This window comes from Odocoileus virginianus, chromosome 23 (assembly GCF_023699985.2).
Source record: "Odocoileus virginianus isolate 20LAN1187 ecotype Illinois chromosome 23, Ovbor_1.2, whole genome shotgun sequence".
Taxonomy (NCBI): Eukaryota; Metazoa; Chordata; class Mammalia; order Artiodactyla; family Cervidae; genus Odocoileus; species Odocoileus virginianus.
The window spans coordinates 48,243,248-48,258,484 of NC_069696.1; the positions used below are offsets into that span (position 1 = coordinate 48,243,248).

Genomic DNA, 15,237 nt, shown 5'->3' on the forward strand with positions numbered 1-15,237 from the left:
CAGGGTCATACCCGGCTGTGTCTTTCGAAGGTTTCCTTCAGCTGGAGGTGCTTCCCAGCTTTGCTGGCCAGGTCCATCCATTTCCCTTTGAACCATTTGACAGTGGGCTTTCTGAGAAGATCTTCAGCTTTGACTTTGGCTATGAAGGTGATATTTTCACCTAGGAGAAGAACACAGGCAATTCAGACTGTGGTTTAAAAACTGCCGTTTGGGGCTTCCCAGGTGGTGCTAGTGGTAAAGAGCCTGCCTGCCAATGTAGGAGACAAAGGCGATGTAGGTTTGATTCCTGGGTCAGGAAGATCCTGGGAGGAGGGCATGGCAACCCACTCCAGTGTTCTTGTCTGGAGAATTCCATGGACAGAAGAGCTTGGCGGGCTACAGTCCATGGGGTCACAAAGAGTCAGACATGACTTGAAGCAACTTAGCATGCACAAAAGGAGTTAGACAGGACTACTATGACGTGACTGGCACAGATGGAATTGAACAATGGAAGGGCCCTGACTTTTTTTATGAGCACCCTAGGTTCTAGGATACTCCAACTGCTTCTGCTTTTGAGGTTTATGGAGCAGAAAAGGAGCAATGGGGAAATTAGTGGAAATAATTTTGGAATCCAAGCACATGTTAATGTGTATAAAACAACCTATTCAGGCATATCTCATTTTATTGCACTTTGCTTTATTGTACTTCAAATTTACTGTATTTTTTTTTTTAACCAATTGAAGGTTTGTGGCACGCCTGCATCGAGCAAGTCATTTTTCCAATCTGTGTCACATTTCGGCAATATTTCAAACTTTTTCATTATTGTTATGCTTGTTATGGTGATCTGTGATCAGTAATCTTTGATGTTAGTGTTACAAAAAGATTATGACTCACTGAAGGTTCAGATAATGCTTAGCATTTTTTAGCAATAAAGCATTTTTAACGAAGGTAAGTACATTTTTTTTTGAAACATAATACTCAGTTAAGTTCAGTTGATCAGTTGTGTCCAACTGTTTGTGACCCCATGGACTGCAGTACATCAGGTTTCCCTGTCCATCACCAGCTCCCAGAGTTTACTCAAACCCTTGCCCATTGAGTTGGTGATGCCATCCAACCATCCAACTAACCATCTATTGCATACCTAAAAGACTATAGTGTAACCATAACTTTCATATACACTGGGAGGAAAAAAATTCTTGGGATTTGCTTTATAATGATATTTGCTTTATTGTGGTGGTCTAAAACCAAATCCACAATATCTCTATGAGTATGCATAAATATGAAAAAATGAGAAAACACATACATACCATATATTAAATATGCATATATATATGGATTTTTTTCCATCCTTTTTATTAGGCAAGATGATGCTAAGACTGGAGTTATAAGAATATGACTAAATGAAGCTGATCTTTTTGAAGGACACTCTCCTATCTATTTGTATTGACTCATTAGACCTAAAGGACATCAAAATTCTAGCCCAGTGGCCAGTTTAGCATTTTGGTGTCTTCCACAAACACAAGGTGAGCAAGCATTTCTATTCATATGCAGTGTGCTTCTATATTCCAGACCTAAAAGAAGTAATTTTAGACTGTAGTCAGCTGTGTGTTCATTCGCAAAACATTTGGTGTCAAAGACTAGTTCTGATCACAGTATTCCTTATAAAAATTCATTTAGCAAAAAGTCCTGGACCCCCTGGTCACTCTCTGGCTTACCACTTTGTTTCCTCATGGCATCTGTGATGGTGTTTGTGGTGATTTGTTTAACTTCTTATTTGCTCATCCCATTAAGTCTGTAAATTCTGAGTGCTCACATATTTTACTCAGTGTTTAGCACAATGTCTAAAACAGGAGGTGTATCGTCAATATTCATTAATGAATATATTCAGAATTAAACCTTCTATCTGATCAGCTTCCTCTGAAACATTGCAACTCTTGATCCAGCATGTGTGCAGATTTATAATCATTTTATGGAATGAGGTGTGTTGTAATGATGGCAAACACCGGCTCACCAACTTTCACAGTTCCACCTGAGGCTTCCACTTGAAGATACGCCAGGGACTATTCAGAGTGCTTCATGGGTAGTATTATCTCTATTTTACAGATGAGGAAACTGATTTGAACCTACCCTGGCAGGGGTCCAGGCACTCAACACTCTGTGCTACAGATTATTGAAACAATAGCTGTCACTCAAAAGAATACTTTTCAACCATAAGAAGAAATAAAACACTGATTCATGCCACAACTTGGATAGACCTTGAAAACATTATGCTAAGTGAAAAAAAACAGATACAAAAGGTCCCATATTATTGTGTGATTCCACTTATATTAAATATCCAGAATAGGGACCTTCATAGAGACAAAGAGATTATTGGTTGCCAGGGTTCGGGGAGGGAGAAAGCCGGATAAAGCTGGACAGGATGCAGGTTTCTTTTTGGGGAGTGTGCATACTCAGTTGTGTCCAACTCTTTGTGACCCTATGAACTGTAAGGCCACAAGCCTCCTCTGTCCATGGAATTTGGGGTGATGAATGTATTTTGGTACTTGGTTATACAGTTGTTTGAAAAGACCCTGATGCTGGGAAAGATTGAGGGCAGGAGGAGAAGGGGATGACAGAGGATGAGATGGCTGGATGACATCACCGACTCAATGGACATGGGTTTGGGTGGACTCTGGGAGTTGGTGATGGACAGGGAGGCCTGGTGTGCTGTGGTTCATGGGGTCGCAAAGAGTCGGACACGACTGAGCAACTGAACCGTTCTGAACTACACAGGTGAGTGTACTAATTTATTACTCATTGTAAAATGCTTAATTTTATGTTATTTGAATTTCATCTTCATCTGGAAAAAAAGACCAGGATTTAGTGCTTGGAACTCACCAACTTTCACGGCCCCGCCTTGAGGCTTTTCCACGAACAGGGTGGACAGCTGACTGTTGGCATTCTGCTTGTCCTGCTCCTCTCCAACTGGTGGTTCACCAATAGACCATTCTAATGAGCGGAAAGGAGGAAAAGGGTCATTTCAGGGCCAGGTTCTTTTCAGGCACACTTACTTACCCGGCTTTGTTTTTCTTGCCAACACAGAAGCTTCTCTCTGTCTAATTAACCTGGATAAATATAACATCATTTTTTCCATCCACCTTCCCACAGCCAGTAGAGACTGAGCGATTCCCATTCTTAAAGGGCTATCTCTTCCAAATGGAATCTCATTTCTAGGAATAGCAAAACTTCTCAGAAAGGTTGTTACTCTTTCCTGGCAGCCAAGTTTCCTTTGTTTCCTAGTTCTGCTTATCCCCTAACTGATAAACACCCGTGGGAAGGCCATGAAAGCGGAGCCTTAGTGTTTTTCCAGGTGACAGGCTATAAAGCTTTGTCTGTACCACAGCTGAGTTGGAAAAGACTAACGGGATGGATCAGTCTGCAGGTCGAGTGGGAAAGATCAGGCTGCCAAGCCTGGCCTCATACGTCCAGATTCTTCACTGCTATATGAGTAGATATTTCCATGATGCTTGTATGATGTGGCCTTAGCTTGACAATTAAGTAACAGATCGTGACCTGCAGGCACAGATTTCAAGAACTCTAGGATCATCCTGTAAGAAAGGGGAAAAACTAGAAAAACAGAAGGAGAAATAATCTCTTTGAGGCTTTCCCATGAAGACAGACAATCTGGAAATGAAGCTTATTTTGCATTTTCTAGTTTGCACTCCAGGTGCTTAGGAGGTATCAATCAGCTGTCCAATGAGGAGAGCAGGAGAGAGAACTGTAGAAAGTTCTTCTGTCTCTGAGAGCTGAATGAAAGGAAGTTCAGTTTCAGCAACTAATAACTGGGGAAAAAAAAGTGCATGGATTGCCAACACTCAACCTATTAATGTTTCTTGAAAAGGAGGAAATGTAGATTTAGTTATTTTAGTTCCCATGTGTCAATCATGCTTAGTATTCCTATCCACAGACCATCATTTTCACAGTGAAGTTAAGCAATGTTTTCACATGATTATACAATTTTTAAAAATACTCAAGTTGATGTTAAAATTTTATGTTGTGTATATTTGTGATAGTGCAGAGTGGCCATTAATATTTGAAATGTGAGGACTTGGATTTTCTGTTTTGCTTGTTTCTGTCTCAGAAAGGGTCTGCAAAAATGCCCCACCCACAAAGAGGTCCATAGCAGAATCAGTCCTCACTCAAACACAATTGTTGGATAAATGAAAGAATAAATAATCATCCAGAATTGTGGCTACATCAAGTTACATTTGGCAGTATTCTTTTTAAGTGTATGTAAATTTCTAGAAAAATAGGAATTGTTATCCAATGTCAATACATCCCCAGAATGGTGATTTTAAAAGTCTCTTCGTAGACTCAGATGTATAGAACAGACTTGTGGACTCTGTGGGAGAAGGCGAGGGTGGGATGTTTCGAGAGAACAGCATCGAAACATGTATATTATCTAGGGTGAAACAGATCACCAGCCCAGGTTGGATGCATGAGACAAGTACTCGGGCCTGGTGCACTGGGAAGACCCAGAGGGATCGGGTGAGAGGGAGGTGGGAGGGGGGACCGGGCTGGGGAATACATGTAAATCCATGGCTAATTCATTTCAATGTATGACAAAAACCACTGCAATGTTGTAAAGTGATTAGCCTCCAACTAATAAAAATAAATGGAAAAAAAATAAAATAAAAGTCTCTTCGTCTCTATGTATCTGCCAAATGTTAAAATGATAATGATAATGAAACAAAGGAACCTGTGTTGTATGTGGCTAGATTTCTGAATTTGTATGGGGGTGTGTGTATGTGTATCATGCAAAATTAATTGTTTCTTAATGCATTAGTTTTCTAGTCAGAGAAATGTAATGAAAGACTGCTATAAAAGCTACAAACTGAATAAAACCAAGATTAGAATCAAATACAGCTTCAAGAAATGACATCATTAGTGATTACTATATTAGGATGAGGTCGAGACACCTTGCTTCCGCTGTGTGCTCACCTGAATCTTTTCTTTCCAGAGCCCGACTACCCAAACCTGAAAGGAAAGTGTGATTTGGATGACACAAGGGGAGGGGAGAAAATGGAACGCTGGCTTTAACCTTCTAGGATCCCCCAAATCCTGTCTCTTTTGATGATAGGGAGAAAAGACACTAGAAGTTGGTCTGGATGGAAAATCAGTAGAGCTTCAACTTTGAAAACATTTATAAAAGGTATGTGTCCTATTTAAAAAACAATAATTAAGTTTTACAAATCCACATATCTAAAGAACAAGGGAAAAAGAGTATACAGCTGGAGATGAAACACATTTTTGCCCCTAAAATTTATATCCAAGAGTTACTACTTTTATTTCACAAAGAAAGCCTCTTTTTAAAAAGTTTCTGATTTAAAAAAAAAAAAAATTGCCCTCAAAGCCAACATTTTCCCTCTTTGGCACGGGCAAGAAGGGGGGACCCTGTTCTGAGTTTGATCTCATCGAGCAACTCTGTCAACCCATCACCTTAGCTGTCAATCAATAATGCATTGCAAAGTGGGGAAAGGAGTTGGAATCATCCTAACCTGGAGGCAGGGCACCAGGAGGGGAGACGTCCTCTTCATCTGAAATAAGAAAGAGGAATCAAAAGTCAAGGAGAAAAGAACTTCATCCTGAGTATCCTGGGAAAAGAGAAATCTGCAAAAGAAGAAGAGAAACTATACAAAACACTCAACTGATGAGTAAGCCTTAGAGGACTTGGCACCTGAAAGATTAAACGGCAGGCGAAAGAGAAAAATAAATAAATGTTGTAAAAGAGTGAGAGACTTGGATAATCTCAATGAAAGTAGCTTTAAAAATGGTATTCTATGCAAATGTTTTATGTACTTGTAAATTAGAAACAAAATTAATGCAAACTATCTAACCTCGATGAAATCAACAGTGGAGGTGCATTTTGAGTTATTTTGTAGCGAAAGTCACTGACAGCATAACTCATATACCACATTCATTTGAACACAGACATAAAAGCATATATGTTTTTATATAGTTTGATAACTCAATGCCCTCAGAAAGCCTTATAATTAATTCTTCTTCTATATTTAGGAAACAAAAGTCAACAATAACTAGTATGTATCAATTTGTTATACTAAGTTCACCAGTAGTTATTATAGAAATTTTATCTATCTTTTCCCAAGGTTATATTGGTGTTGGACAACATAATCTGAAAAATATTTACCAATTTGTAAACTATTTACAAATACTTTACATACATTTATAAGATATTGGGTTGGGCAAAAAATTTGTTTGTATTTTTCTGTAACATCTTACAGAAAAACACGAATTTTTTAGCCAATCCAATATTTACCCATTTAAAAAATTCAAAATATCCCTGTAGTGTTTGTACAAAAACACTGAATATTTCCTTTTAGAAAATGTCTGAATTTCAAAGTGTCTTACATTTTAGATGGTTAAATAGGTATTTGGTGTTTATCTAAACTTCTGCTCCTTTCCTTCCAAAGCATAGAGACTAGTCTTAGTGTAAATAATAATAATCTTTGTACTTAAAATACTAGAATAATTGTGGCCTTCAAAATACTAACTTAAATGACTATATAAAATAGGGTAGAGAAAACAAACGCATGAGACTATTGACTAAAAAAGTGGTTAATAAAGTCCTGACAAGAAGTAAAATAGCACAGGTATAACATATTAGTATATTTACAACATCTATTATTTACTAGTCTGAAATTTCTTAAACTGTCAACCGAAGATGTGTTTTACTACTTTTTAAACAAAATAACTAATGTAATGTATAGAAAACCTTAATGTCATATCTTTAGAACGTAAAAGGTGATTCACTGGATATTGTGGGATTGAAGATTCTTCAGAGGAAGATCTCTTTGGTCAAAGAAGCTTGGGAAACACTAGGCTAAATAAAGTTACATGTTTGTGTTTTAGAGTGTTTGTATGCGATTACTGAAGGGTATCTCAAAGTCTTCAGTGCTCATGAGGATGGAGATCAGAAATGATACAGTATTAGCATTTCCCAAACTTAGTTCATGTTTGAATCCTTTTCTCCTGGAATATCCATTTACTTTCCACAAACTCTTTGCATTTAGGGAAGTCTAGATATTTCTGCAACTTTGAGCAAGCTCCAGGAGTTGGTGATGGACTGGGAAGCCTGGAGCGCTACAATCCGTGGGATCGCAGAGAGTCAGATATTACTGAGCAACTGAACTGAACTGAGGTATTTCTGAGCTCTTAGGGTAATTCTGCATTTCAGAAAATTTATATAATTAAAATTTTATATAACCAAAAATAAAATGCCTTGCAATGTCTCTATATTATTTGCCATACATTTAACTCAGTATGTAGTATTTTATTCGTGTAACCTATTTGAAGGCCTTTATTTACTAAAATACATAAAGAATCTTGATTTAAAGTCCTGTAAAAATTCTTAAAAATGAGGTTTTAAAGTGCAGCCAAATCCTAGAAAGCAGCTTCCTTTCTTATATATTAACTAGGAACTAGAACCATTTTGAGTGAAACGAACACTGCATTTTATACAGGCATGGTTGTTGTTTACGTTATGCACAGTGCCTGGTGAACCCTAATGAACCCTTGAGTTACTTGTTTAGAATGCAAATGATTGGGAAAAGAGTACACACTTTCATAAAACTAACATGAAAAGAGAAGCCACATACTAAGCAAAAATTTGATGGGTGAGTAGTTTCAAAGTCCACTAAATTATAACACTATTTGAGGAACGTGCACAACTATTTTCGACTATTAAGGCACCACATAGAAAACATCACAGCCTTTCAATTCTGTGGCCTGGATTTAACCTGTGGTCAGGAAACTGAGATCCTGCAAGCCATGTGGCACGGTCAAAATAAATAAATAAAGCAGAACCCAAAGCTGGTGTTCTGTGACAACCTCGAGAGGTAGGCTGGGGAGGGCGGTGAGAGGGAGGGCATGTGGGTATGCCTGTGGCTGATTCATGTCGAAATAGGGCAGAAACCATCACAGTATTGTAAAGTAATTATCCTCCAATTAACATTGAGATGGAATTTAAAATAAATAAATAAAACTTAAATGTTGACATCAAAAAAATAATAAAGTAGTTTTGTTCCTGTCATCTTTTAGATTGGGAAATAAAATTAAGCTGTTGGGATTCTGACCTAAACTCCTTAAAAAAAATTGCCTGGTTGAATTTTTTTCTTACGTACCATAGAAAAACAGGTTCTACTGCTTGGAGGAAAATTGAATATCCAACTCTTTTGGGATCTGCTTAATCCAACATCACACATATGAAAGGTGTGGCATTATACAAAGATCATTTTCAAACAAAAAATGCAAAATATGTCATATTTTCTTATTTGTATTTAAAAGCATCTACAATGGTGATGAAAGCTTAAACATCTGTTTTTGGCTGAAGATATGGCCCATGTGAATGACAAATTGAAAGCAACAGAACTCTCTTCCCGAGCCACACAGAAGAGAAGTTTACCAAAGTTGAATTTTATGTCTCTAAGTCATGGGAAAACAGCATTTGCAAAATCATAAAAATAGTTCTTTCAACACTGAAGTTTCTGATGAAGAACACCTGGAAAATGGAGAAAGAACTCATGTTACAAGCCGGGAATTTTCAGGGGTTCCATATGAAAAATCTGGAAAGTGAGGGAAAGAACCCCAGAGATGTAGACGGTATCCATTCCTATAATTCTCCAAGCTCTCTTGGGCATAATATAACTCCTACCTATGTTTGACTTAAATTGCCTTTTTAAAATTAATTTTTAAAGTATGCACACTTAGGACAATTGCTGAGATTTTAGAATATATACAGTTAAAATGTACTGTAAACAAACCTCAATTAAATACAGGTATAATACTTTGTTTCATATAGATGAATTTATGAACTCCTCAAGCAGGATAGTCAGTTGTAGTAAATATCGGCATATGTTACCAAAATAAAAACAGCAACAACAACAATCAATATGGAAGGCAATAACAAAAACAGCTAACATTAATTCATCATGTTTTGAGACATTTGATTAATTTATGGTGTTTTCTGAATAAGACACACGTCTTCACACTTCGGTGCTTCTGAAATCAGGATTCACTGTACTATAAATGCATTTATTTAATGAGTGGCCCCCCAAATCTATTAAATCAATGTTTGATTTTATAATGGCTGTGTTTTGAAATGTTGAAGTATAGTCATACTTTTTTAACAAAATTCATTATAAATAAATCATGTAGTTAGAATATACAGACCAAGACAATGTTATTGCAGATGTAAATGGACCTAAAGGAAGAAAAAAATCATTTCATTTCAGAAATCATATCATTTAGAAGAAATTTGCTGGAACTTCTGCTGACTCACTTCCTCATCCAACAACCACATTCATGCCAAAATAGGCTCTTCATCTCAAGTTATGAGACAGTGAACACACACAGGGTTCATTCGTGATAGTTCATGGTAACGTTAATGAAAATGCCTGGGGAAAAAGTTTTCATTTCTGTTGCAGCAATAACCAAGGGCAGTTTTTTCTCTGGAAGGAAAATAAAGAGTGGCAGTAACAATCCCAGCTGGCCTTATCGGCTATAAATATACTGGCTATAAAATGATAAGCTTCAAAATTAAAAAATATATATCAGAACTTAGGCATTAGGATGAGTACTGATCTGCAAACTGATGTCTGATTCTAATGCTACTGATAGATGCAGAACCACTCATAGGACCAGACTTGAAATGTCCCACAGGGCTAATCATTTCGGCACAGAAGAGACTCAGTCTCATTAGACTAAGTTCACACATATGATGTTGGATGATCAAAAGGAAAAAGTATGACCTCACTTGCGCACCACATTATTCCCCACCCATGGCTCTCCACCGCAGCTGTCTACTTCCAAAGCTGAAATCCACCGTCCTCTACTAATGGTATTCTCCTCTCTGAAAAGTGAAAGTGTGAGTGCTTCTGTTGTGTCTGACTCTTTGCGACCCCAGGTTGCATGGACCCCATGCGATCCCATGTAGCCCACCAGGCTCCTCTGTCCATGGAATTCTCCAGGCAAGAATACTGGAGTGGGTAACCATTCCCTTCTCCACAGGATCTTCTCTGCCCAGGGATCAAACCTGGGTCGCCCACATTGCAGGACAGATTCTTTACCATCTGAGCCACCAAGGAAGCCCATTCTTCCCTCTAAAGCTCCCTAAAATTGGCTCTAGGAGAGCAAGACCCAATTCCCAGACCTGCCCCTGGCACATAGCCAATACTCAGTGGATACCTGAGATGAATAAATGAATATTGGAATAGAAGGCAGATCTCTGGCCCCACTGAGGATATAGATACTATACTTAGCTTTCCACTGATTTGCTACCTGTGATTATTTCGGAAGAATTCTAAGCCACAGCAGCATTATTTTTTCAAGGACATTATCTTCCAGTATGATCACTCCGAAGGGATATCTAAATTCCAATGTTGCTGTTTGGTTAAACCCATTTCTTTATTGTCATCTTGATCATTTCAATTCCAAGACAGTGAGCAGTATTAGGGAACAGGATACCTATATAGTAAAGTTCAGGGGCAAACAAGCAAATATAAACAAATAATAAACCACTTCCTGAGAAATCAGCTGTTTACCAGAGGCTCAGTAGATGTGAAAAGTTGGCACATCTAATCACAAATACTACTGGTAAGATTGATATCAGAACCAAACAACATTCTGCAACTACAAAAAAAAAAAAAAATTTCAGAACATTGCCAAGTTGTCACAGAATGATGCAATCAATCTGGAAAAGATATTAAGATGGCTTTGCTATGGATGTTATTCTCTTTTTTTAAATTAATTTGGATTAATATCATCAGAGAGAGCCATGATTAATGATGTGCCCTCTATGACTCTATTAATGAAGGTCAGGTTAAGCCCAGAATGTATGTCACGTATGTGGTATAAAGGAAGATTGACGGCTTTTTGTTCTCTCTTTGCCCTGATGGAACTACAATCAATCTAATGAATGTTCTTAATAGCGAGCATCTTGGAGCTATTAACTGAATATACTTCAACTAATTAGATAGTACACTAAAGTGCAAGAAATATTCTAATCCAGATGTGACCATTTCCAATAATGTTAAATGGGCTGATCTTATATCATCTGTGTGGTCTTAGGATGAGCACACACAATACACAGCACTGGCATCCCATGCCAAACCTTACTAAGAGCATGCGTGGGATGGGTGTTCATCCTCCTGCCCAGCAAATGGAAATAAAAATCTATCTAGATTACCATTGTCTGTACGCTCAGCAGCTAAGTCAGCATGGAAATGCAACTGATCATTCAATCTACAGGTATTTATTAGGGGATCGCCATATGCAGCTCTCTGCCAGATGCTGGAAGAAATGAGATGAGAGGTCCAAAGAGGTGTTAAAACTTGGTGCCTGACCATCACAAAGCTTACAGCCTGTTAGGAAAAGGAGTGAACAATTAATACAAGATTAAGTGGAGAAAAGGGTGATTTAGTGACACACACAATCCAAGAAAAATCAGGAGAAAGAAGAGGAAGTGAAAGTAAGTTAGGATGGTCATGGGAAAAAGTGGCACCTGCCCTTGAATGATTAAAAACAATTAGATGGACTGAGGGTTGGGGGAGGGTGAAGGACAGCAATTCTAGTGTAAACTGGAAGGCAGGTCTTTTGCACGTGTCAGTCTTGCTTACGCTCATGCAAGAATTCTTTCTCAACCAGGGCTATATATGTAGCAATGATTATTGTGTCTACTTTTCACTTGAGTATTTTCTTTGAAATTTCCCTGTCTTTGATGAAAGTAAGTAATAATTGAAGGGGACTGGATATTTAGAAGTAACTTCCACCACCTATCTTCTTTATTTAGGGATGTCACTTTCTATCCTAAATTGATTTGCTTTCTAGGCATGTAGAGCAAACACATACATGGCAGTCTATGTTCCTAAGCATGTGACTGCATGTGGCCATGACCTTGTTTAACTTCTGCAAATGTCAGAAAAAAAAATGTTACCAATTTCAAAATGCCCTTCTTGGTCATATGACCTTGCTCTTTCATCATATTATGTTCTGCATAAAGAGCTTTTTGGATTGGTAGACTGGTCGGTTGGTTGATTTTAACTTAAAGGTAGGCATTTTCTCATTTAAACATACAAATATAATATGGCTTTTCAGATGAAGGGTCAGGCACAGGCTTTGTTAAAACTTTGACTGTTTGCCTTCTGGGATTACATCATCTGCTCTGTTGGTTAAGCCTTACAGCCTGGTCCAAGCACCTTTCCAAATCTGGAAACAGGGGGACACTATCAGCCTTGTAAAGAATAATGTTACAATAGCTTCAGCCAGGATGTCCAAACCTCCTTGAACCCATCTTGTGGATTCTAGGTGGTTCTAGGAGTTTGCACTCTCTGCATTCCATAAGCAAATAACCTTCAGACTGGTCCGTGTGGCCGGGATTAGCATTCATGTTACTATCCATGGAAGCCCCTGAAGGTCAAGGACAAAGTGACTGTACTAACATTAGGTATTCATTTATGAGAGCTGTAAATTCAAGTTAGCTGAAGAAAAGTGGTCCAATTTACTGAAAGAAAGAAAAAAAGTATTTTACTAATGTATAGAAGATAATAATATCATAGGAATTAGTTAATGAAATTTAACATAGTAAGAACAAACAGAAGGGGTTTCCAGAAAAAAAGAGAAATAATGGATTATTCCAGAATTTAAACCATCTTTTTCATTGCACAAATACCAAATAAAAATTTTAAATGTTGATACGGATGTACAAAGCAAAATTGTCATCCACCTCAGTGGAAACTTTCTTCTATAGAGACTAATGCTCCTTGACTTGAAACAAATGGTCAGGAATGACAACGACTTCCTCCATAGGGAAACAAAGGACTTAGTATTTCATGGATCCATGAAAAAGTATATGGTAAAGATTATTCATTTTCTAAAACTAGACTACCCCCATATAAAGTGAGACTAGAATAATAGTACAGAAATGAATGCTTCCAATTCAATAGGGAGTAACATGATGCTTGCTTAAACTTGTATTATCCCTCTATATGACTCATTCTATAAATCTACATGAATACAAAGTGTTACAAAATGGGATGCTAGTTTTCAAAATTACTAGTGAAACCTATAACAGTTTACACACTAACATGAAAACATTCAATTAAAAAAAATCTGGGTAATCAAGAAAGCTTTCCAAATTAGTGTAATCCCAAGAAAACCAGACATCTCTTTTCCTTCACATGCACATGGGAACTTGGAAACTACTAATAAGTTTGCTGGCATCCCAGCAAGTGCTTGTGATTGTGTCATTGCTGCTTTTCTTTTGAAAATGTGATGAAAACTGCTCAAGGCACCATTCGTCGTTAATGTTGATTAGGTTGGGGAGATAAGAGGCAAAGGAAGACTCTAAACCACACTGATGAAACACACTGCAGAGAAGTTCTTTGGGGCCTCCATGGTAACCCTTGCTGAGCTCCTTCTGGTTCTAGCTTTGTTGAATTCAGCTTCACTCTCCCTCCCTCTAACTCACCTTTTCCTGGTGAAGTTCCGGCCTCCTTTTCTTTATTTGGTTCTGTGTGGAAAGTACAAGCATACTTTAAAAAATACGTTAAAGAGAGTATTTCATTGTGTGATAAGCAACGGGGTGGAGGTGGGGAGAGAATTAAGGACAACAGAAGGAGCATGAATGATGCTATGCACTCCTTTAATATGCTGTACATGAATTGCAAATTGGGGAATTATAGAATCACATATAAACTTAGTGAAAGCAGCTAATAAATTTCATCATCTTGGGGAAAAAGTGTTCACAAAATCATGCAAAACAGATTTTGCTAAAATAGCTTAGCTATGCTAGGACCATATTATAACATACTGGTTTGATAATAGTATAAAGTTTGATCACTTCATTTTAGACTCCAACGAGAGACAGGCTTTTTAAGAAAGTTTGAAGTCCAATAGTTTGGACCTCAGATAATATTAAAAAGTCAGGGATAAAATCTGCAATTGTACAGTGGTTTCAAAGAGAATATTTGGGTGCCTGTATTAATCTTCTTGGTTGAGCTGAGTGGCAATAAATACAATGCAAGAGCAAGAACATCCGATTCTATCAGTTGAGACCCTCTGGTTTGTATCTCTCCATTTAGAATCATAGGAGTCTAGAATCCTGCAGTGTCTGACTTGTGGTATATGTAAGAATTGTTTCAACCATTAATCTCTCTCTCTCTTTAAAAATTGAGGAATAGACATCTGAATCATAGCTAACTAATAAGGACACATTCTATGGGGCCCCCTGGTAACCATGACCAAGCTCTTTCTGCTTCTAACTTTACTGAATTCAGCCTCACTCTCCCTCCTCCAACTCACCTTTTGCTGGTGCAGGTCCAGCCTCCTTCTCTTTATTTGGTTCTGTGTGGAAAGTACAAGCACATTTTATAAAGTATCTTAAAGAAAGCATTTCATTTCACGAGGTGGAGGTGGGGAGAGAAGAATTAATGATAACAGAATGGAGCATGAATGATGCTATGCACTCCTTTAATATGCTATACATGAATTGCAAATTGGGAAATTATTGAATCATATATGAACTTAATTAAAGCAGCTAATAAACCTGATCATCTTGGGGAAAAAGTATACATAAAACCATGCAAAACAGATTTTGCTAAAATAGCTTACTATGCTGGGATCATATTATAACATACTGGCTTGAAAATAATATAAAGTTTGATCACTTCATTTTAGACTCCAACAAGAAACAGACTTTTAAAGAAAGCTTGAAGTCCAATAGTTTGCACTTCCAGATAATATTAAAAAGTCAGGGGTAAAATCTGCAATTGTACAGTGGTTTCAAAGAGAATATTTGGGTGCCCATATTAACCTTCTCGGTTGAGCTGAGTGGCAATAAATACAATGCAAGAGCAAGAACATCAGATTGTATCAGTTGAGACCCTCTGGTTTGTATCTCTCCATTTAGAATCATAGGAGTCTAGAATCCTGCAGTGTCTGACTTGTGGTATATGTAAGAAAAGAATTGTTTCAACCATGAATTCTCTCTCTCTCTTTAAAAATTGAGGAATAGACATCTGAATCATAGCTAACTAATAAGGACACATTCTATGGGGCCCCCTGGTAACCATGACCAAGCTCTTTCTGCTTCTAACTTTACTGAATTCAGCCTCATTCTCCTCCCTCAACTCACCTTTTGCTGGTGCAGGTCCAGCCTCCTTCTCTTTGTTTGGTTCTGTGTGGAAAGTACAAGCACATTTTATA

At 37.7% G+C, this 15,237-nt stretch overlaps 1 protein-coding gene across 14 annotated transcripts in view; it reads right to left on the reverse strand.

Annotated features, from left to right (window-relative positions):
- Positions 1-15,237, reverse strand: part of MYBPC1 (myosin binding protein C1) — a 96,074-nt gene that overhangs the window by 57,869 nt on the left and 22,968 nt on the right. For 7 of the 14 annotated variants that reach the window (XM_070454060.1, XM_070454056.1, XM_070454062.1 and 4 more), the window contains 7 exons: positions 15,167-15,208; positions 14,335-14,376; positions 13,502-13,543; positions 5,517-5,555; positions 4,960-4,995; positions 2,857-2,967; positions 12-160 (listed from right to left, as the gene is read on the reverse strand). In XM_070454060.1, the coding sequence (XP_070310161.1) occupies positions 12-160; positions 2,857-2,967; positions 4,960-4,995; positions 5,517-5,555; positions 13,502-13,543; positions 14,335-14,376; positions 15,167-15,208 (461 nt within the window). The remainder of the gene's footprint in view (positions 1-11; positions 161-2,856; positions 2,968-4,959; positions 4,996-5,516; positions 5,556-13,501; positions 13,544-14,334; positions 14,377-15,166; positions 15,209-15,237) is intronic. The other 7 variants (XM_070454067.1, XM_070454061.1, XM_070454065.1 and 4 more) reach the window with 5 other exon arrangements.